Source organism: Rhinopithecus roxellana, chromosome 13 (genome assembly GCF_007565055.1).
Source record: "Rhinopithecus roxellana isolate Shanxi Qingling chromosome 13, ASM756505v1, whole genome shotgun sequence".
Lineage (NCBI taxonomy): Eukaryota > Metazoa > Chordata > Mammalia > Primates > Cercopithecidae > Rhinopithecus > Rhinopithecus roxellana.
Window position 1 is genome coordinate 74840317 of NC_044561.1, and position 23132 is coordinate 74863448.

Below are 23132 nucleotides of genomic sequence, written 5' to 3' on the forward strand. Positions count from 1 at the left end.
CAACTTATGTCAAATTCATTTTGGTGTGTGCAGTGAGGTAGGGATCCAGTCTAAATTTTCCCCAAATGGCTACACCATTTCTTGAATAACCCCATTGATTTGAAACACTGCGCTCCTATATTTCTCCACATCATTTAGTCCCTATCTTACAGCAAAAAATACACTACTTTTCTTAGGAAGCCTGGGTCAGCAGGCAAACTGTGTGATGATGTAATGGTGTAAGTTGGTAGAATCTTTGGATAAGATGGCAGTGATCAAAATGTAGAGTGGTTCACTATGGGGTAAAAGTTTGGGAGATCAACAGGAGTGGACTTTCCCTATTGTCTGAAAATTATTTCAAGACACCTACAGATTACGGTCACCAGAAAACATACAGTGGTGAGACTTTATACCCACTCCACCTTGGGGCCTCCCAACTTTTGATGTAAGGGCCAAGTCAAAACCATGAACGACGGGAATCTGCTCAGAACCACAAGTAACTCACGGGAGTCCCATCATTCTTTGCTCACATTTAATTTTTATTTTGATTTTTTTAATGCTGCACAACACAATATTTATTTCATTTGTTTCTTTTATTTCATTTTATTTCTGTTTGCTGCTGTTGTTTTATTTTTATTGAAAGTCAGAGGGAACTTCTGTGGCCTTTTCTCCTTTTTCTGTAGGCCGCCTTAAGCTTTCTAAATTTGGAACATCTAAGCAAGCCGAAGGGAAAAGGGGGTTTCGCAAAATCACTCGGGGGAAGGGAAAGGTTGCTTTGTTAATCATGCCCTATGGTGGGTGATTAACTGCTTGTACAATTACGTTTTACTTTTAATTAATTGTGCTTAAGGCTTTAATTAAATTTGGGGGTTCCCTTCTTAGAGCAGCTCGTACTGACGAAGGTGCATGCGCTGAATGATGTCACGGCAGTCGTTGAACACACGGCGGATGTTCTCAGTGTCCACAGCGCAGGTGAAGTGAGGGTAGCAGTAGTGACGCCCATCTCCACTGGCAGTGCTGATCCTCTGCGGGTACAAACGCAGGGACTCGTCAGTGACACCCTCGCCAGGAACCACCCTATCACCGATGGGGACACCTACCAGGGACGGCTGTTGGCCAGTCTCTGATGTCATATGAAAACCAGAGCAAAAGGAGGGGTGCAAAGAACTCAAATCCACACTGGATGTGCGTGAACTAAAACCATGGACCTGGGTAGCTGAACCCCTGAGGTAAATTTACATCCATGAGAAAAAGAGGAGGAGCAAGAGAGGAAATTAAAGACAGGCTCAACTCACCAGAAACTCATCTCGAATGAAGTACTTGGCCCGGGTCACACGTGGGTCCTCTCCGGGCTCGGGAGTGGCTATAAAAAAAGGGAATATATATTAATGTAATCAAAAATTCAAGCAGAGCTGGGGTGCTAGCATCATTGTAGCTCCTGAAGTCTTCAAAACCCTGATTTTTCCATATGAGAATTAATGGAAGTGTGTTTTTCTTGCTTCTCTTATAGATCCTTCATGGTTTGGTGGTGGGAGGAGGATGGTGGTTTTCAGCCCGACTGTTTGAAAAAGAACCACTGCAACGAACAGCCAGCAAAAGAGTGGAAGCCATACGCACCATCCTCAGGAGTAGTGTAGCGAGCAAATTCTGGAAAGTAGTCCTCAATCTTCGATTTCCCAGCAAGGACTTTCTCAGCGAGCAGATCTTGCTTGTTGAGGAACAGAATCACAGAGATGGTGCGCAGCCATCTACAAGAAGGGAGGCCGTGTGAATGCCCGGGAGAAGTGCGCTTTCGGCCAGGGGTCTGGAATGCTTGCACAGGGTTCTTTTCTACAAACAGTGCAGACCAGGGCCTCCTGGGCAAGCGCAGGGGGTGGGCGGTCACTCCACAAACCTGTTGTTCCAGATGCTCTTGAAGAGGTTCAGAGCCTCCTGCAGGCGGTTGGTCTGGTTGTCCTCCCGGATGACCATGTTGTAGCTGCTGCTGGCCACCACGAAGATGATGGCAGTCACATCTTAACCAAAGAAAGCAAAGCCAAGAGCGTGAGCAGCGACACTGATCCCTAACAACACAGAAGCAAAGCGTTCTTCACGAACAGCCAAGCCCACAGCGTCCTACCGTTGAAGCACTGGATCCACTTGCGGCGTTCATCACGCTGGCCACCCACGTCAAACATGCTGGCGGAGAGGAGGACAGCTGGTTATTCCAGAGGGGCTGGGGTAAATGTCAAGAAACCATGATCTCTGTTATATAAAAAGGTAACAGTGGGCTTACTGGAAGTTGACTTTGTCCACCTGGAACTTGGTCTCGAAGATTCCAGAAGTCAGGACGCGGCAGCGAAGCAGGTCCTAGAACAAAATTGAGGTCAATGGATCTCAGCAAAGCCAATCGAAATAGTAATAATTTCCAATCTAAAGCAAAAGTCTGGAGTAGTTTGGAAAGAGGGCTCAGAGTCCTCTGGTGGTGAGGGGTTTTGCACACCTGGTCGCTCGGCACATAGTCAGCCTGCTTGATCACATCGATCTTGTCCAGGAAGCTGGGAGAAAAAGAAAGGCACATGGGGTGTTCACAGCATTCACATTAATTTGCCAACTATTTGTGTCTCTCTACAAGGTCAGGCTCAACGGAAGTGACCGTCCCACAGTTATGCAGCACTAAGTCAATGGCACATTTGCTTTGTGTGTTGGTTACATTTATAACTCAAAGCTGATGCCTTAAAGTTAGGCCAAATGGGATTTAAGATAAAGAATTTTAGGAATCAGGGAACTCTAGATGCGTCTAGCAGCTAGCCTGTGGCCTCAGTGCAGTGGGGCCACACAAACAGCACAGGACAGTGGTGGGGCTTTGTTCTTCATGTTTATTTGTTTTTCTTTTTTATTATTTACTTAGCTTGTTTATTCCTGTTGCTCTCTGGTAATATTCTTGATTTTTAAAAGGTTTTATGCATATCAACCAGTAGAGAAAGGACCCCAAAACCAGTCTGACCTATCACATTCTGTGCCATTTGGTAATGCTAGACAAAAACATTTTAATTTTCAAATTGCCTGACTAAAATGGCAAACAGTTTGAAAACTGTATACCTCTATTATCATTCAGTTAAAAAAAATAAAGTGACATTCTTAAAAACATCAAGGACTTTCTCCTCAAGGGCACATGAGATTGTTTTAGTTACTGAGAATCTGTATCCCTTCCTTTTCACTTTTTAAGAATCTCATTGATTAAAGGGAACAAAAGAGGTTGGCACAAAGGGGCCCTTCTCGCCCTAGCCATCCTGAACAGGAAACACACACAAAGTTCTCTTCCGTTCTGTTTGGTCCATGAAATGGAACACTCCAGATATTAAGCTTTTCATTTAAAAAGCATCTTGTGTTGCTTGACTAGACACACAGGAAAATTTACTTTTGAAAGACTGGGGTAATTTAATTAATACAGAAAATTAATGTTAAAACCAGTTTATTTTTGGGGGGCAGGGGCATGTAGAGATTGGAATTGTTTTAAAGTGGGCTAATGAGAAAATAAAATCATAAAGAGAGAAAAGTCTATTTCAAGAAACTGTCTAAGTTTTGTGTTCCCCCTCTTCCTTTTTACTAGTTCAGAGTTAGTCTGGCTTAGAGGATATACTAACTTGCCCAATCAATCTTACATTACAGCACCAGTCCAGAAATAGCTCCCCAGCCGCCCTGGCCTCCAGCATGTTACCATGGCAACAGAACCACAGTTCTATAAATAGATCATCAGCACCAAATCTTGTGAGAGAGACATCTGGAGTGGAGCCAGCCAAACCCCAGCTCAACAAATAAAAATAGGCAGCTTAAGAAATGGGCACGGTACCAGTATCCCAACTTTAACATAAAGGCAGTTCAACAGAAACGTGCTGGCCACGGCAGATGCAGGACTGTTGCAGCCAGCGGTGAGGGAGGACATTTTAAAGGTTTTAAGCTGCGTTGTTCTCTTTTTCTCTGAGTTTCAACTTTTCATGATCTATACACATGGTGCAGTTTTCAGACAAAGTTTCAGGAGTAATTGAGTGTTGCATTAAAAAACCCCAAAAACTTCTAAATGATTTGAGAAAACGAAACCCAACAAACTTCAACAACCTGGCTAAGCTACTGTTCATTAATGCAGCTGTGACTCCCTGCCCCCCAGCACTCAAAACTGGGATGGTTCAACTCTCCTCATCTTGTACCTGTACTTCACTTCTGACTTGGATCCAAAATACAAAATGCAAACAATTCCAGGATTTCCATTTGTTTTGCGTTACTATAATTAGCGCTTCCAGCTTTTAGTTCGAACTTTTGAGAAAATCAGGGACTTTGTTGAAGGAGTGGGGGCTGGGGGCTATAGGGACCAGCCAAGATGGACTGTTTTTCTGTTCCTTGAAAAAATACACAAATTTGCTTGTATATTAAACCGTGGACTATCTATGTATGTGGCAACTGAAAATAATCAAAGGAATTTCCTATGGGAAGGCAGAGCTGGGGTTGGTAGATTGCACAGAGCCTAACATAGGCTTATATGATTTATAGATAAACAGTATTACCTCTTCCTCCCGCTTGTTTATTCAGGTGGTTTTCACAATCAGTTCCTTGGGCTTGAGGCTACTAAGTAAAGCAATCTTAGCCCTTGGTGAGTCAGCCTGGCACCTTGGTTCTGATTAGTTAATACTTCCTATAGCAAAATCAGTTCCGAGTTTCAGCTACTTGTAATAAGGACAGCTAAAACATCAAACCTCTACTAGACTCCCCTGTCCCGAGTCACAAGACACTCCTACTTCATAGTATTAACTGAGACTGCTTTGTGCATGTGTGCAGCATCGACAAACAAAAGATATCTTTACATTTTTGGCCGGGCATGGTGGCTCACGCCTCTAATTCCAGCACTTTGGGAGGCCAAGGCAGGCAGATCACAAGGTCAGGAGTTCGAGACCAGCCTGGCCAATATGGTGAAACCCCATCTCTACTAAAAATACAAAAATTAGTTGGGTGTGGTGGTGGGCACCTGTAAGTCCCAGCTACTCAGGAAGCTGAGGCAGGAGAATCACTTGAACCCGGGAGGCAGAGGTTGCAGTGAGCCAAGATCACACCACTGCACTCCAGCCTGGGCAACAGAGTGAGACTCCATCTAAATAATAATAATAATCTTTATATATTTTAAAAATAACCCTGACCACCATATGCTTGCTATATTATGTGCAAGATGAGAGAGGCCATGAACTATTTAAAAGGCAACTTTCTAGCTATGGGGTATGATGTCCTCTGGGAGAGACCATGGTGGGTGACAGGGACAGAGGGCAATCCCTGAGGGAACAGTAAGTCAGGTGTTAGGCAACAAGGGTAGCAGCTTGGGCATCAGGTGGAGTTGTGCAATAAAATCTGTTTCATAAGATTCCCCCTTCTTCATTTACCAATGCACTAATCAGGTGAGCCCACCTTTATGAGTGACTTTGGAGAAAGATGCCTTTCCCATTGCTACTGCAGGCCTTAACTCATCCTCCTTGCAGGTAGTAATTTGTTTTATTTGAAAATGACCCCACCACGGTACTGTACTGCTTAGGTGTACAGTTTAGGATTTAAAATACACTGACCACTTACCATCCTTGAAATCAAGACCCGGGGGGAAGGAATAAATAAGGTCATGAAATAAGAGTTCAAAAGTCAAGACAACACAAAAGCAAACTCTACCTAGAGTCACTAAGATCTAGTAACACTAGGCAGCTACTAGAGTCACTTACCTGAGAGCAGAAATAGAGCAATCAACAACTACCAACGAGAGAGAAGGCGTAGCTGTCTTCACTGTTCCTCTTTGTTACGTTTTAAAATTACAGCAATAAAATGTAGTATTTTTACATTATACAAAATGTGAGAACTGCCCTATTTCCGTAAATGCTTCAGGTCAATTCAATTAATTACTTCCCAGTAATTAGGAATACTATGAAATTCATCATCATCTTGCTCTAACAGGTGTTCAATGTTTATATAAAATAATGTCACCGCACTTAAAAAAAAAATGCAATTAAGGACTTTATAAAACAATTCAATCAGATTCGAACTTTCTGCCAGTGGGGTAACTGGTTGGCTTCTACGAAAGGAATCATCGCCAGGGAGCTTTCCAAGCAGGATCACAGGTTTGCATGTTTTCTTGTTTCTGCCTGTTTTATGTGCCGGTGGGTCGGGTGGGGTTACTTACTACTGGGCGCAGTCAATCAGCTGGTACTCGTTGGAGCGTTCATAGCAGGCACGCACTCCTTCATCCTCCCACAGAGCCTTGGCATGCTCGTAGAATTCCTGCAAGTGAACACAAGAAAGTTTAGAGAAAGACAAGAGCTTGAACTAATCAAGGACACTGTCATTCGAACCCCGAGACCAGAGTTCCCTGTGTGACCGACACTTGGTGTGATTCTGAATTTTGAGCCCAATTAATGAATTAATGCTCACAAAGAACTTTAATTCAACACGCTAAACATATTCAAAAGTTCATGCAATTAGCTGCTGGTCTTATTGTGAATTACTGGTTTTGGGTCGTTTCTTTGTGTGTGTGTCGGGGGGAATGGGGTGAGCTACTGAGTAGTTTAGTTTCTTTACAGAATTGTTTAGGAAGAATATCCACTAATCTGTGTTAGGCGAATATGCCAATAAATGGTTCAGTGTTGTGAAAAGAAGAAACTTCATTTGTAGGATGTGCCGGGACTAAATCTTCCTTCTGGGAAAATGTGAATCTTAACAAAAAAAAAAAAAAGTATGACAGGGGACTTGTAGGTAGGAACATAAAAGTTCAGATGTTAGTAGGACTAATAAAAGGTTATTGTTCGGATACATTTTTAATAGGCTGCTGTTTTTCCTATTAAATATGGAATCATATTTCAAGAAAGTCAATGGGTTATATTATACATACTGTGTTTACTGCTTTAATTTTTTCAAAATGATGCTATTTAAAATAATTTAGCTATCCATACTAACTAAATACTACTAATTTCTCTGCTAATGTAAGTTTGCAGCCAAATCCATCTAAAATATACAAACACAAATTCCCACGAAAGCCTGACAAAAGGCAACAATAACTCATTGTTTTAGCTGTAGACAAGTCTCTTCCTTGTGGGCCTTACAAACGCATACATCTTTCCATCTCATTTCCCATTCCCCGCTTATAAGCCATTCTCCCCACGAAGGGGCCTACACATATATGCTTGGGCTTGAATGGTTTTTTGTTCCCTAAAAGTAGTTCTTTAGGGAGCCAACAGTGTTGTGCATCCAGAGGAAAATCTTTTCCATATGTTCTATTTCATGATTATTTTTGAGGTATAATTTAGATATATTTCATTTTTTTAAATAATGAGAAAAGATTTCATTTGCCCCGAGACAAGGACTGACTTTAGAAAAACTCTTAATCCATGTTAAAAGGTCACCTGTTTAAAATGAGAATGTCTTCCATTTGGCACTTCACTGAGGCATCCCAAGGTACACCTCAGGGCACTTCCAGTGGAGTAAATGGACAATTAGTATTTGTGTGCCATATTTAAAATAGTTTTGTTTGTCCTAAGAAGTGAATGAGGGAATAATTAAGCCTGCCGTAGCTCAGAACTTTTTTCCTCATAAAAATTTACAATCTAATAAAGTGAGATTGTAGTATTAAAGAGTGATGTTTATTTGTGAGGACAGGTGAGCTAAGATGTACAAGGGGTGACGGAATTTTGCTCATCCATCTTGAACAAAGCCCTAATGATGATTATTATTAAGGTTACACATGAAACTAACTTTTTCCTAAGGATGGACATCACTGAGATGTGTTTTTGCCTGAAGTGTGGTTTGGATGCTCTTGCCCACGTGCAGGGCTGTCACTGACGTTCCTATAGGAACACTGTGCTCAGGTGGGCAGGGCTGAGGCCACACAAGTTGGGGTGTAGCTTACGGGAGGGAAGTCAAAGTCAGGCACGTTCATCACACTCAGAATGTAGTCCACTCTGAACTGGTTCTCGGGGTTGGCCAGCTCCACGGGGGGCACCAGGTTGCTCATGGCGGCCACGATGGTCTGCAAATGATTTAGCAGAGCGGTCAGGGAGCAGCACTGGATGGGAGGGGCTACAAGACAGGAAGCACAAGGGGCCAGAACGTACTTCGATCGCCTCTTTCAGGTTGTTTTTGATGTCCTGCACTTTGGTTGCCTTCTCACTGCAGTGGGATTGAAAAGAAAAGAAAATCATATTGCACCACATCAGTTAAGAGTGCTGCTTTCATAAAGATATCCCGACTAAAAAGCATAGTATTCTGTTCTTCAAGGAGCTGTGGGCTCAGATCTGTACAAAGATTGGAGGTAGCTGAATAAACGTGGTTGCAAATTATAACCTCCCAAATGTGTCCTGAGGACATGCCAATCGGGCAGATTAGCAAATTGCCTTAACAATCTTGACTGTACCAGAAGTTGCATGCAGCTCATTTAGTCTTTCATGGGTTGGAAACCCCCCACACTACATACTAACACTTCCTAAAGGCTTCTCCTGGTCTTATCAGCATCTGGGTAGGGGTGAGGCTGGAGTGATAGGTCACTCTGAGGTTGGGGTGGAGCAAAACAGTCCCGTGGTTTGACTTGGAATTCACTCAGTTGCTAGATGGGCATAGTGAGAGAACCAGTGAGCACAGGTGGTGGTGGTTCTAACAGTTCATTACAGGAGTCTGGGAGCGATGGCTCATGCCTATAATCCCAGCACTTTGGGAGCCTGAGGTGGGCAGACTGCCTGAGGTCAGGAGTTCGAGACCAGTCTGGCCAACATGGTGAAACCTCATCTCTACTAAAAACATAAAAAAATTAGCTGGGCGTGGTGGCATATGTCTGTAATCCCAGCTACTCAGGAGGCAGAGGTTGCAGTGAGCCGGGATGGCGCCACTGAACTCCAGCCAGGGTGAGAGTGAGACTCCATAAAAAAAAAAAAAAAAAAAAAAAAAAAAAAAAAAAAAGGTCATATGTGCGATGCTCCAGGCACTGCGGCTAGCAGCAATGAAATTTCTAGTTCATGATGTTAGTACATGTTGGTCCATGTGCAATAGGAATCAAATAAGATTCCACCCCCTAGAAGGCCTAATAATCTAAGGGGAAGGGGGTCAGATCCCACTGGTAAGTAGAAGTCGAAGGTTTTGTAGCTTTTCCTTGACTTTAACTCAGCCACATGGGACGGCCTGTGTGGTCTTTACGGAATTATCTATATTCAGGGTTACTGGTCCCACAGGTAAAGGCCGCACCCTTTGACTTCCGGGGACCACAAGAGAATGTTAATTTTTGTACCAGATTACACTGATCCAAATGCTCTATGTTTTTCAGAAACTAGCCTTCATTAGAAGCACAGCCAGGGAAGGTTCTCGAGTTGATGTTTTCAGGGGGCAAGAAAAGGCCTTTTTTTTTTTTTTTTTCCTGAGACGGAGTCTCGCTCTGTCGCCCAGGATGGAGTGCAGTGGCCGGATCTCAGCTCACTGCAAGCTCCGCCTCCCGGGTTCGCGCCATTCTCCTGCCTCAGCCTCCCGAGTAGCTGGGACTACAGGCGCCCGCCACCTTGCCCGACTAATTTTTTGTATTTTTAGTAGAGACGGGGTTTCACCTTGTTAGCCAGGATGGTCGCGATCTCCTGACCTCGTGATCCGCCCGTCTCGGCCTCCCAAAGTGCTGGGATTACAGGCTTGAGCCACTGAGCCCGGCCAGAAAAGGCCTCTTGTGTGGAGTATGTATCTCATCAGGTCTATAGCCCAAAAATGGAACAAGCACACACAGCACACCTGCTGTACCTGTTAGGCCCTGGGAGGTGAGGGCATCGTCATGCGGAAAAAAGGTGCTACGGTCCTGCTCCTCTGACGGGGAAACTGAGGCTGAGAGGGGGAAGTCTTGAGTCACGGAGGCAGAAACCAATGGGGGTGGGATATGGAGGGGACAGAGTTTATCTTTTTCATGGTTTGTGTATGTGTGTATATATACACACACACATACATATACATACACGTATTTATCTTTTGAGATTCCCAGTTTTTGAAGCATTCACTTGGCTGATTCACCAATTCATAGAATGGAGGTACAAATTAAACATATAATCCCTCCAGACTAGAACATGACAAAGTTAAGGCAGAGGAAAGGCGAAGGGAGGTTAATTAGCAAGAGCAGACAGGGTGGTCAGTGGAGCAGCAGGGGCGGGCCGGGGGTGGGGGGACGGGGACAGACGGTGGGGCCAAGTGCACGCCTGTCGACAGGCCTTCCACAAATCATTTGGTCTTTCCTTTCTCAAAGAATTGTACTTGCGAATTTATTCTTTCTGAATAAACGTCTATGTACTTCTGGGCCTTCACCTGCTGAAGGATCCCATCTCGCCCCTTTCCTACGTGAAGCCTCTTTCTCAGGTCTCTGCACCACTGCTCTTCTACATTGAAGAGCTGATGAAGTTCAGAAGGGTCATGCTCATTAGTGGTGGGGGGTGTCTGGGGTTGGGATGGGGGACAGATGTTGCCAGGAATCCCCTCATGGCCATTTGAGTAGAAGTGCTGCAGGTCCGGAGAACCTCAGAAACACAGATGACAGGGAGGTGAGCTTCAGGTCTTGTGCACAAACCTGACATCTGATTCTGGCCCCCAGACTCCTAAAGCAACCACCTTCGAGTGGAAGGGAGTGAGTCCTGACCGTTCGTGGGACTGTCTGCTTTGTATGTGCAGAATCAAAGCTCATGTCTGAAATTAAGAATTTCCAGCCTTGGTATTAGTCTAACATCAATTATTCAGATGTTAGAAATTAAAAGGACATGTGTTTGAGGGTCCCCAATGTTCACTTTTGAATTCAGAATTTACTGAAAACCCCCTAGGACAACTCTATTCCCATTCATTAAAAGCAGGCTCCATTTCATAGGTAATGAGATCTATGAACCTTTGGTTTTGAGGTTCCACAATAGTAAAATTAGATACATTCGGGTACTAAATATCCAAATCTGCATACAGCAAGAGAAAAGTATTTCCAGAAACAAGTTTCTTTCATTCAGTTTGATATTTTGGTCTAAGCAGTAGTATGATAATTGGAAAACTTCCCGTCTTAAAATACGGATATTTTGAGAACGTGTTCAGTATTCATCTACGTATGTGAATAGGTGTGGGAGTATATCAAGTATAAAACAGCTAAAATAGAAATCTAAAATCTAATTCGGGTGTGTAATACTAAAACCTAAAATTCTTCCATTGAAGCAATTACTATGTAGATGGAGATATTATACTGGGGGTTGGCGGGTTTATCATCACTTTTACTATTGCTTAATGAATTTAACGTTGATTGTGAAATTCAGAGAAAACTCCTTAGATGTCTTTAAACTACTCAACAAAGGCAAAACATATGCCATTAGCTAGAATTCTGATTCGCTACAAAATTGGGACTAAGGCTGGAAGTACTTTTAGGGTCTTGGTGCCTCCTCCTCCCCCTTCTATGTATAAAGCAGATGGGCTGCGTTCAGTTTTTAAGAGCTCCTCCCCTCCCCCGCTTCAGCTAACTAAGTGGTGGGGGAGGCTATTCAGGTCTCCACCTTATCCTTGTGCTTTGGTAGGAAAAGACAGACAAAGGAAGGAAGACAGAAGACAGACGCGAGATACAGGGATTGCTGAAACATGCAGAGAATTTTTATTTCTCACGAATGTTAATACTTATATTGACTTGCAGAACAGAGTCAGAGAGATGTGCAGGCCAAGGTATTAGTAGGGTTTAAGGGTTTAGCACGATATCTAGTACACAGTAGGTTGCTCACTAAGGACTTGTCATATTTTGCTCAAATGCCAACTTTTGGTACAGTAGATTGTCAATTAGTCATTTCTTATAGAGATGCCTTTTTGGATAGTTGTCACACTACATTTCTGCCAATTAAGGATTTCAGTCCATTTTTTGTTTTTTCAATCATCGTTTAAGGTAAGGTAGTAGGGGCCCCATCCCCCCTCCCCCCTCAGACAACAGAATAGTATTCTTATTAGAAGTTCCTAAGACCGAGCAATTCCAGCATGCAAATTGTGATAGGACATAGCCGGGAAGATGAGAAACTGTAGCCATCATCTAGGGATAATATATTCTAAAAGAAACAGATGAACAAACACGTGTCAGTTACTTTGTCCCCAGACCCCAAGATTTTTGCCCCTCCCCTCCCCGGCCACAGAAGCTGTTTCTTTGAGATGCCCTAAACTAAGTCAATGGTTGTGGATGTTCTCATGAAAAAGAGCCACTCCACCGCTGCATGCTAACCACACAGCAGAGCTGGAGTGGTTACCTGGCATGCGTGTGTGCGCGCGCGGCGCGTGTGGCTGTGTGTGCGTGTGCATGTGTGTGCGTGTCTGTGTATGCATGTGCATGTGTGTGCGTGTATGTGTGATGGGTGTGGGGATGCAGGAAGCAAAGAAAAAATAATTTGATAATGAATGGAAAAATAAAAGATGCCATCATGAATTTCCTTATGCACTAGCTAACGTAAAGTGCCTTGGATTCAAATAAATTTGATCATTTTTAAAAGGCCAGAGGCTTTTCAAGATGATTCTTAACGACCTGCTGCAAGGTACCAAGGCATTTTTCAAAATTAAAGACGGTGCAGCATTGCATATTTTAATAAAGGAAAAAAATTTTGTTTCAAAGAGGTCTGAAATTTTAAAATCAGACCAACCAGTGGGTAGATGGAATTTAGTAGATAGTTTTAAAAACAAGTAGCTGGTTGGAATGGAGAGCTGGGGGAAAACAGAAACCATATGGAAAAACATCAATTCTCAAAATCCTAAATTGATCGTCTAAAGCTGAAATCTATAACTTTCCCCCAGCTGGATCTCATTCTACTTTAAGCATGGCCAAAAAAATTATGTTACGCACTTTACTTGCTCCAAAATGTCAGGAAATTGTGTGTTATTTGCAAATGTATGCCAATATGGCTGATGGTCCTTTAAATGATTTTTATTTTCTTCCCGGGTCTCTGGCCTCAGTTTCCCAGTATGATCTTCATGTTTGTTTTGTTTGTTAAAAAATTTTTCTGTTTTTGAATGTGCCTACCCATCGCTGTTGCTCCTTGCAGCCTGCGGGTCCTCTTCGCCGCCCCTTTTAAAGAGAGATTGAAAGCTCACCTAATCTGCAAGGCACCGCAATTTCACACAAACCCCACACAGTCTCTCTACATTCCTAAACAATCAGCCAAGAGCAAAAGCAACAATTCGCGCGCCATCCATCCTCCCGTTAATTCTTAGGTCGCCTTTCTGGCTAAATTGGAACGTCCACTGAGACTGCAGGCCATGGGGGAAGAATCCTACACGTTTGTTGCAGTATTAACAGAGCTCTCTGGAGACTATGGTCGGACACAGGAGGGATGGATAATTATTTTCTTGTGCTTTCACTAAACGTACATGCATTAGGGAGCTAAAGCAGTGATTTATCTCACAATTCTTCTGAGAATGTGGCAGCGCATAAGGCTCCTAATTCTCCCAGGTCAGAATCTTCCCAATGTTGTAACTTAAGGCACAAAAGCATAGACGGGGGAGATTTCTGCCCAGGATTTCCTGCAAAACTAATGACCTCACTTCTTGCAGTGGAAGGAAACTACCTATAAAATGGTTTTATTTATAAATAATTGTTCCCCATAAATTGTCATTAAACTATGTCTGGACTGTGATACAGAAAAAAAAAAAAAAAATTAAAACAACAAAAGCCCACCCACTACCATCATAGAAAAAAAAAAACCTCAAACCCAATCTTCATAAACAGCAGGAATTCCTCCTTGAAGGCCGAAGGGCAGCCTTCTACAGTTTGGTAATTGATCAGCTTAGTTCAACCAATGTTAATGGTGTTTACATTTTGGTTTTGTTTTGTTCCTGGCACTAAATGTAAGAAAATGAGTTAGCTTTGGGTTAGAAAATCCACATCCAAACTCTGTATTTCTGAAGGTCAAATCAATATTATCTTACTCTTAAAAATTTAATCGGTATGGCAGCCCGCAGAGTGAAGGCAAATTTAATAGCTCAGCAGAGCCCTAACAAAACGCAAGATCAGGGAGGAAAAACCCTGTACCACACAGACCACCCTTTAGGGACAGATCTCACTGTGTCACAGGGAATTCCGAGTTAAGAAGGAAATAGCTTTTGTTGCAATACTGCAGTGAGGAAAAAGAAAAAAGGAGGCAGTTGGATGAGATAAAAATAAGGTATCTAGGCTCCCATGAGGAATACCCCTGCAAACGCTTTCACAGGCTAAATTTAACATATCTATGCCCTTGTCTGTAGAGAAGGCAAACTGGGAATGTTGCTTCCTCTTTCCAAAAAGAAAACAGAAAAGAGAAGTTCTGGTTTAAAACCCTTGCCTGGTGTTATAGGCTGGCTCACTTAGGCAGGAGAATCCTTTCTATAAAAATTTTTAAATTTTAGGGCAATCTGTAGAGTAATGAAGCTGTAATTTATTTCAAAGGTGACTTAGCTTCCACTCCACTCAAAATAAGGTAAATAGTGGCTGCTGCATCTTTGAGAAATGCTAGCCATGTCCAGTTTTAATGAAAATATTTATCTAGAGGATACATGGTCAAATTATTTTTGCTTAACTACTCTCGTGAAGAAGTACTCCTGCAAGCTGCAGGGGGAAATTTATGCAAGATTTTTCTTCAAATGACAAATTCATGGTTGGAAGTCTGTCTCCGGGTTTTTATTTATTGTCAGGATGGCAGTCTCCGTTGGCAGGGCTTTATCGAGGGGTGTGTCAAGAATTAAGAATTTCAGAATTGGTTGGTGACAAGTGTTGCTGACTTACTCAATAGCACATATGTGCATGTTGATAAGCCACTGAGAGTCATAATCAGATGAGTAAAGAAGCCCATCCCTCTGCATCCCAACCAATCCTTCTGAATTCAGGGTTAAAGTAGAAAAAGCATCCTAAACTAACATGACTATTTGTATGGGTGATGTCATCCTTCTCTAAACAATTATTTGATCTAACAAATTCTAGAATTCACCATAAGGAGCTGCCTGCCTTGGTCTGAAAGGTGAAAAAGTTCACGTTCGTTTCCTGGATGCTTAGTGACTAGTAAAGGTGAGTGTGTTTTTTTTTTTTTTCGGGGGGGGGGGGGGGGTGGGCAGGCATTGGTATAATTAAATGCTACCTCCTTGTCTCCATCTCCCCTTTTGAAATGGAAGCCAAAGCAACTCAAGGTTAAATTTTCAATTGAATCCAAGTTTAAGAAAGGGAACAGGACTGGGCTAACCAGCTAGTAATTACAAATTAGTGCCTTCAGGTGCTCGAAATCTAGTGAGGTTAACGCTCTCACACCAGTGAAAATAGACTGGTCAACTTAGTTTTTTCTGTTTTTTACACACTTTGTCACATGAGAACGATGGGTAGGCCCCAATCTGGGGTCTTGGGGAGAAAAGCAAGTTCCCCGATTTATTGAATGTTCCCTGTTTGCATTCCTCATGCCAGGCAGGGCTTCCTAACTTGTCTCGCAGGTCTAATATAAAGTCTCTCCTGTTTAATCTTCATTCCCACTACCGGATTGCCACACTGCACTATACCAGGATACCTGGGAGGACTTTTCAAAGGCAAAAATGCCCTTCAGTGAGGCTGGGAGTGCCTAACTCCCAGTGTTTCCATCCTTTACATAAATGTTCCCTTTTCTTTTCCTTAGGCAGGGGTACTGATTTGCTTTTTGTTTTAAAGAGAAACAATGATTTGCTCATCATGGTAATTTAAAGGGGGGCAAAAAAATTATAAACTATAAACACGGGCTGCCACTTCCAAATCTGTTTCTGGTGAGAATATTATGGAAACGATGTTTCCCTAATAGTTTAAAACATCCTGTGTTGGTTCATTACATTGAAATCTGTGTGGGGTGGGGTGGGGTGAATCTGCAGTGACCAGCATGGGCAGGACAAGGGGGCGGCCAAAGCCACATTGAAGACACTGCAGTGATGTCTGGAGGCTGTGGCAGGGACCTGGCCCAGAGAGGGGCTGTCACGGGGCCAAGTGCTGTCAAGCATCCCCCGCAACCAGGCATGATTTTCTTGGGATAGGGAGATGTTTGTCACAAACACTGGTGCTTTCATCAGTAGTATTTGCTGCACCAAAGATCCAAGGGGGTGGGGGGGACCCTAAAGAGCCCTTCCCAGAATTTTCTAATATGTAAATCCAGAAAAATTAAGTGAAAACTGGCTGCCCAGCCCCCAAAGCCTACCTATACTTCCTAAAGGTTAGTATAAAGTCTGTTCCTCTTACTTGGTGTCCCTGCACAGATTTGACACTTACTCTCCATTAAACCCATTAACATGCAGGATCCTCATCTGCTTCACAATGGTGCTTTTACCAGATTCTCCAGCACCTAGAAAACGAAAGTAAGTCTCAGGTTATGAAGGAGGCATTTTAACACTTTGGGCAGGGAGGACTGCTGTTGTTTTGTTTTTCCATAGAAGCAACACACAAAACACCAAACACAAAATCATAGACTTGCAACTTTCCTTGACATTTCGACGCAGAGAAAAGGAAATCAATGTCCAACTCAGTGTCTACCTGCAGTATTTCACCACCAAAATAACAAACAAGAATTCAGGGTTTGCTGGTTTTAGTTTTTTTCTTTTGATTGTTTAAAAAATTGTGGGGTGGTGATGGAAAGGGGCAAAGAGAAGGAATGACGCAATTTTGTCATTTGCGGGGTAAACAAGAAAATTGAAGTTAAAACTGTGAAACTGAATCCCTGATACATGAACATTCACACATAAACGTATCTAGACACACAATTCATTGTCAGATGTTTCATGGTTAAAATACCCGGGATTCCCAACAATGCCCAGACGCTGCAGTCTCTTCCACATCACGTAGCGATGCAGCACTTTCCTTCTAAACATTTTCACAACGCAGCTTCTTTCTGTGCAGGTTTCCTACCCCTTGGGCTACTTAAAAATCCACCCCTAAAACTGCATTACATTTTATCCACTTAGCCATACTCTTTCCTCACAAACTATATCTTTCTAAAGATAAATTCCCTCTGGGTACAACTATGTTGCTGAGGAAAAGGGGAGACCATCAATTATCTGTCATCTTCTGGAAAAACCACACTTTAATATCAAATACAGTTCTTGAGACCCTATTAGCATTAGGTAAACTGTAACAGTAAAAAGTAATACAAGAACAAAACTTGAATCAAAAGGAAAACTATCCCTGGGAACTGCTGAATATGAAAGATTCCAAGCCCTTCCCAACTCCAAGAGTAGAATCACATGCCTCCATTTTCCATCATCTTTCATTTGTAAAATACATATATGTTTCATGGAAAAACACATTTCCATCAAGCTAGAGGGAGGATGGCTATTTTGCATCTTCTTTTTTGCGATGCACATTCTCCAACAGATCATCTGCGTGTGAATATTTTGCCCTACTTCCACACAAATCTGTTTGTTTTCATCCCTTTTTCTTTTTAACTTTTAATTGTATTGTTTTGTTTTAATGCCCAGATAGCAAAGCATTCCTCCTTCACTTGCCTTCTCACAAGCCCATAATCAATATCTGTAAAAGTTAAAATTAGTTTCTACAGAAACATTGATTTCAAAGCAAACACTATCTTAATGCGCCTAACTTTGGTAAATTAAAAATATAAATGGCACTATTGAGAGAGGCCATGAAGAGAATACGTAATATTTAGCAGGATCTCTAATATTCTAATTTCAGAAGTGCTAAACTGTGTTAACAGTTACAGGACGTATCTTTTATAGGCAAAAACAGATCCGTGCCTCAGTTTCCACATTTATGAAATGTGGCTGAAAAATTATTTTAAGATAATTGGAAGTTCTCTAATTCACTTAATTTTTATGTCATTAAGATAGAGTAAAAAGAGGATTTGGGGCATTATTAGGTTTCCTCTTTTGGGGGGAGGCATTATTTGGTGAGAATCACCACTGAAAAATGCAAAATGTTGTGTCACTGGCTTAAGCTGCAGATTCCTAGGCCAGAGGCAATCAATATATCATGATGTAATGTAGTCATATAGACTAGGACATTTAGATTAGCCCCTGTGACGCAAGGTGTGTTCTGAGTAACAGTCTCAAATTAAGTGGAGACTTTGTGATCACAGCACAAAAGGTGTTGCAAATTTAAGATACCATTAGCATCACACTTGACTTAAATTAGTATTCAGATAGCATTCACAGAAAAGATTCTCGACTTTTCCAGATTTATACTTTGAAATCAAGTTATACACATATTAATATCCCAACAGCATAATTCTGCCTTTAAAAGTTTTAGACAAGACAGCAACACATGTACCATTTAATTACTGAAATTGCAAATGCATAAACATCAAAGACACTTATTTTCACTTAATTAATAATTTTCTTCTTTTATAAATCTGGACCCAGGAGAACAAAGTCATGACCTATCCAAAAAGAGCAAAGCAAAAGCCACCAAAGGAAAAAAACAACAAAAAACGGCCTTTTATATTTTCTTCTTTCTACTCAAGCTGTTTTGTTGAAATGTGACCACGAACTAGGTCTTAACCTAGCAAATTCACAAATTTATTCAGATAGCCAAATTATCAAGGAAGTGGAAAACTTCCATTTATTAATTAATGCTGTGTAATTCTTTTGGTCATTTAAATTTTTTTTCCCCCCAAAACAGCACCTTAAGGAAAAAAAAAGGAGGAAAGGCCATCTCCTTATAACCTTTTTAAATTTTATTAGTATTATTTTTTTTGCCAGAGGAAAAATCGCAATCGAAAAAAAAACCCAAAACCAAACAACTGTCACTTGATAAACAACTAATTAATGTCTTTTTATCTCTTCCCACCTGGAGGAAAAGTCGTCTCCTTACAGCACTCTCAATCCCCCCTCCCACCTTGAAAAGGACAAAAAAAAAAAAACAAAAAAACACGCCATTTCCAGACCAAGAAGCCATTTACAGACAAATGTCATTCTCGTTTTATCTGATTTGTGAATGTCTTTGTTTTTTCTTTTCACAAAGCACTCTCAATGTGGCCAGCCAGCAGAAAAATGTGTTTTTTAATGGTTTATTAAAATAGTGTTTGGGGGGCGCTGGTGCGGGGGGGGGGGGCAGCTGCTACAATTAATTCTCCGCTCTGCTTTTGAAAAAGCCTGCAAGTCTGGAAGGGGAAAAAAAGGTCATACTGTAAAATGACGTGTCATTTGGCTTCACTGGACACTTCTCGTACTAACTCTATCCATTTTTTGGTGGTGGGGGGTGGTCTTATTTTATTTGACTCTCCTTCTCCTCCTTCCACCGCCCGGCCTGGCCCGGGACACGTCTGCTCCGCGCACACACAATCGGTCCTGCCCGAAACGCACCAAGTCGCGCCCAGCGGCAACCGCCCTCCCTCCTCCCCTCGCCGCCCCCCCCCCCACCGACTCCGGCGCCACGACTCCCTTGCGCCCCCTCCCCCCCACTGCACCACCTTTACCGCTCCGATCCTTTCCGAGGGGCTGATGTCACCAGCCCCCCCACTCTCCTCGGCCACTTCTCCCCGCCAAAGCCTCCCTTTGGCGAGGCCCCCTCCGCCACCACGGCGCCCCCCAGCGTCACCCCCTCCTCTCCTCGCCCCTTTCTTCCCCCTTTCCCTCTCCCAACAAATCTCACACCCCACGGAGGCGGGTCCCCCTCCCGCTACCCGCCACCCGATTTCCTGTCCCCGAAACCCTCTTTTTGTCGCAGTCTCCGGAGCCCCATGGGCCTCCCCCTCCCCCTCCCCAACACGCACCCAAACCCCTGGCGTCGTGTAGGCCTCGCGGAAAAAGAGAGAGAGAAAGAGAGGGAGGGAGAGAGCGAGAGCAAGAGACACACAGAACGGGCGGGCCGGGGGAGGGGGACCCGCGCCCGCGTCGCCACGGCCCCCCGCCCCGTTTTTGAGCCCCCGCCCGGCCGAATCCGCGCCCCGGGGTCCCCCTTCCGGCCTCGCCCCCCACAGACAGAGCCCGCGAACGGGCGGGGGGCCCGGGAGCGCGCGCCCGGGGCGGGGGGCGGGCTCGGCGCGCGCGGCCTGCGGGGCGCCCCTCTGGGGCCCCCGGGCCGGGGCCGGCGCCCCCCGCCCGCCCTTACCCAGCAGCAGCAGGCGGTGCGTGGCCCGGTAGACCTGCTTGTCCTTCTGCAGCTGCTTCTCGATCTTTTTGTTGGCCTCACGCTGCGCCTTCTCCTCGTTGCGCTGGTCCTCGGTCTTACTGTTCCCGAGGCAGCCCATGGCGGCGGCGGCGGCGGCGGGGCGCGGCCGGGCTGCGGCGGCGGCGGGCGCGGGCGGCCTCACGCGGGCCGGGAGGGCCGGGGCAGCGCCGGGCGGGCGGGCCGGGCGCGGGCTCGGCTCCTCGGCAAGGAGCGCGCGGGGCGGACTGCGGGCCGCGGGGCGCGCGGACGGGCGCGAAGGGGAGGGTGGTGTCGGTCGGACCGAGGGGCGCGCGCAGCTCCCCGCCCCTCGAGCCGAGGCCGAGGGGGCTGATGGCCGCCGCCGGGCCGAGGCGGACCAGAGCAGGAGCTGCGGGAGCTGCTGCCGCCGCTGCCGCCGCCGCCGCTCTTATTGCCTCGGCCGGGCCCCCGCCGCCGCCCCGAGCCAAAAGCGCCGCGGCGGGCGGGGGGAGGCGGGGGGAGGAGGAGGCGGCGGCGGCGAGGGGGGTGGAAGGAGGAGGAGGAGGAGGAGGGCCGAGGAGCGGCCGCGGCGGCGGCTGGGAGGGCGGGAGCCGGCGGAGGGAGGCGGCCCCCCGGGAGCCCGGGGAGGGGGTCCCTCCGCCCGCGCCCGGCCGGGGACGGGACGGGCCGGGGAGACGCCCCCCACCCCCCGGGCTCGAGCCGCAGCCGGGCCGGGCCGAGGGGGGAGAGGGGGCGTCTCCGCGCCAGTGACGACCCCTCGCACGACGCCAACGCTCCACCCCCCGGACCGCGTCGCCCGGCGCCCCCGAGGCCTCCTCCCCCTCCCGCGGGCGCCGCCGAGGGGCCGGGGTGGGCGGAAGGGGAGGGAGCGCGCGCCCGGACTTAGGAAAATTTTCGAAAGAGAGAGAGACACAGAGCCAGAGAGCAGGAGTGTGGAAAAAGCGAGGCGAGCACGAACCAAAGGACAGAGCAACCGAAAAGGAAAATGTGTCCACACACATACACGAACACGAATAAAAACCCACACTACACAGCGATGGTGGTGTCTGGTGGCGGGGTGGGGGGTCTGACTAGATGAGCCGCTCCTCGCGCCCCCGGCGCCGGGCGCCATGGCCCGAGCCGAAGGCGCCGCTGGCCCCGGAGCGCCCGCGGCCTCTGCGCTTGGCGCGGCCGCCCAAGTAGGAGAAGAAGGCGCAGCCCAGGAACACTCGGAAGCAGCAGGTCGCCCCGAACACGAAGCCGCAGCCGCGGCCCTGCTCCGTGCGCTTCTGCAGCAGGAAGTTGAGCACCCACGAGGGGCTGCGCACCGAGAAGACCAGGAACACCACGAGGGGCAGGTGGGCGCTCAGCGCGCCAGCCTTGAGCGGCCCAGGCCGCCACACGACGCCCCCCACGCGCGGCGCCGCGTAGTAGGCGTCGTCCTCGTCGCCCGAGTCCGTGTCCCACTCGGCCCAGGCCCTACTCGTGCCCCCGGCGGCGGCGCCCTCCTCGGCGCCCCCGACGGCGCCCTCCTCGGCGCCCTCGTCGTCGGCGGCGGCGGCCGCGGCGGCGGCGGCCTCGGGGCATCGGGCCTCCTCCTGGGCTTCTGGCACCTTCTTCTTCTTCTTCAGCATCTTCTCCACCTTCTTCCTCTCCTTCTCCTTCTTCTTCTCCTCCTTTCGCCTCTGCTCCAGCAGCTTCTTCTCGAGCTTCTTGCGCTCCTTGTCTGTTAGGAACTTCTCGGGGGGCGCCTCCCGCGCCGGGTTCTTGGGGTTCTTCGCGGACTTCTCGGGGTCCCCGCTCTTCCGCGGGGCGAGCGGCTCTCTCGGATCGGCCAACGCCGCAGCCGCCGCCGCAGCTTCGGCAGCCACCTCGGCAGCCGCCACGGCCGTCTTCTTGTGGCTCTCCGCCGCCCGGGCTTTGAGCTTCATGGCCATCTTCAGCATGGTGGCCCGGCCACCTCGGGGAGCTCGGCTCGCGCCTGGCCCTGGCGCCCTGCTTGCCCCCGGCCTCGGGCTGCCCGGCCCCCGTGCGCCCCGTGTCGGGGGGCTCGGCTGCGGTCCCCGCCGCGCTGCCCCGGGGCCGCGGAGCGCGGCTGCCCGGGCTTCGGGCTGCTGGGCTGGCTGCCTAAGAGTTAGCGCCAAAAAGGATGAGCAAACGAAAAAGGGACAAGAACAAACCAAAAAGCACCCAACAACAGCGAGAAACCAAAAAGCACCAAGAAATGTCAACTCAAAAAGAAAAGTGCAAAGGCGCGGATGGCACGAGTCTGCTGTTACCCTCAGGCGCTCCTTGGTTTGGCTCTTGGGCACGCCAATGGAGAAAAGAAAAGAGAGAGAATTGGGGGGTGCCCGGAGGCGCGGGGCAGGGCAGCGGCGCCCGGGCGCCCCTGCCTTGTCCCGGACCCGGCGGCTCTTGCCCGCGCCGGGCGACTCGCACTTCCGCGGGAAGCCCCGGCGCTCCCCGACTTACATGTGAGTGAGGTGCACTCACACGCAAGGCAGCGCCTGCCGGCCGCCCGCCGCCGCCCCGCGCCGGGACAGGGGCTCGCTCCAGCCGCGGCGCCGCAGCCCGGAGCCAGAGAGCAGGGGAGCGCCGCGCCGGCCAGCCACCTGACGCAGCCCGCTCCGCGGTGCCGACGCGACTGAGTGTCCCCGCCGGGGAGCAGCGGTTCTAACCGGCCCCGATGACGCCCCAGCCTCTTCAGAGGACCGACCCATAGCAGCGGCCCCTATAAACCGAAGGGGAAGCGCGAAAAATCGGCCCACCGGGGACGCACCCAAATGGGCCGCCGCGCACCCTGGGGGTGCGGGCCGGTGCGGGGACCGCGCGGGTGTGGGCCAGGGGCGCGCGGGCCGCGATGGCGGGGGGCGCGGGCGCGCCCAAGACGGTGGGCGCTCAACCCCGCCTCCCAGACCTGCCTCCCAATTTTCGGTGAGTGGTGTAGCCCTGGGCGGCGTGCAAAGTGTGCGACGGCGGCGCTTACCCCTGCTGTGCGCCTCCTTACCTCCAGCCACCCACCCCGCCCTCCCAGCGGCGCGCGCCCGCCGAGGTAGGTGTCAGAGAGCCGACTTCGAATTATTTGCGACGCCCG

The 23132-nt window shown here is 47.3% G+C and overlaps 1 protein-coding gene across 11 annotated transcripts in view; it reads right to left on the reverse strand.

Moving 5' to 3' along the window:
• Nucleotides 1-497: 497 nt before the first annotated feature.
• GNAS (GNAS complex locus) overlaps nt 498-23132 on the reverse strand; it is a 58325-nt gene continuing 35690 nt past the window's right edge. For 2 of the 11 annotated variants that reach the window (XM_030914319.1, XM_030914318.1), the window contains exons 3-14: nt 16229-16301; nt 13004-13048; nt 8091-8145; nt 7886-8005; nt 6167-6264; nt 2462-2516; nt 2255-2328; nt 2099-2157; nt 1874-1994; nt 1597-1727; nt 1275-1342; nt 498-1004 (exon numbers count right to left, since the gene is read on the reverse strand). In XM_030914319.1, the coding sequence (XP_030770179.1) occupies nt 858-1004; nt 1275-1342; nt 1597-1727; nt 1874-1994; nt 2099-2157; nt 2255-2328; nt 2462-2516; nt 6167-6264; nt 7886-8005; nt 8091-8145; nt 13004-13048; nt 16229-16301 (1046 nt within the window). In that variant the 3' untranslated portion in view covers nt 498-857. Of the gene's footprint in view, nt 1005-1274; nt 1343-1596; nt 1728-1873; nt 1995-2098; nt 2158-2254; nt 2329-2461; nt 2517-6166; nt 6265-7885; nt 8006-8090; nt 8149-9747; nt 9767-13003; nt 13049-16228; nt 16302-20020; nt 20531-22510; nt 22759-23132 lie in introns of those variants that run through there. The other 9 variants (XM_030914325.1, XM_030914324.1, XM_030914321.1 and 6 more) reach the window with 9 other exon arrangements.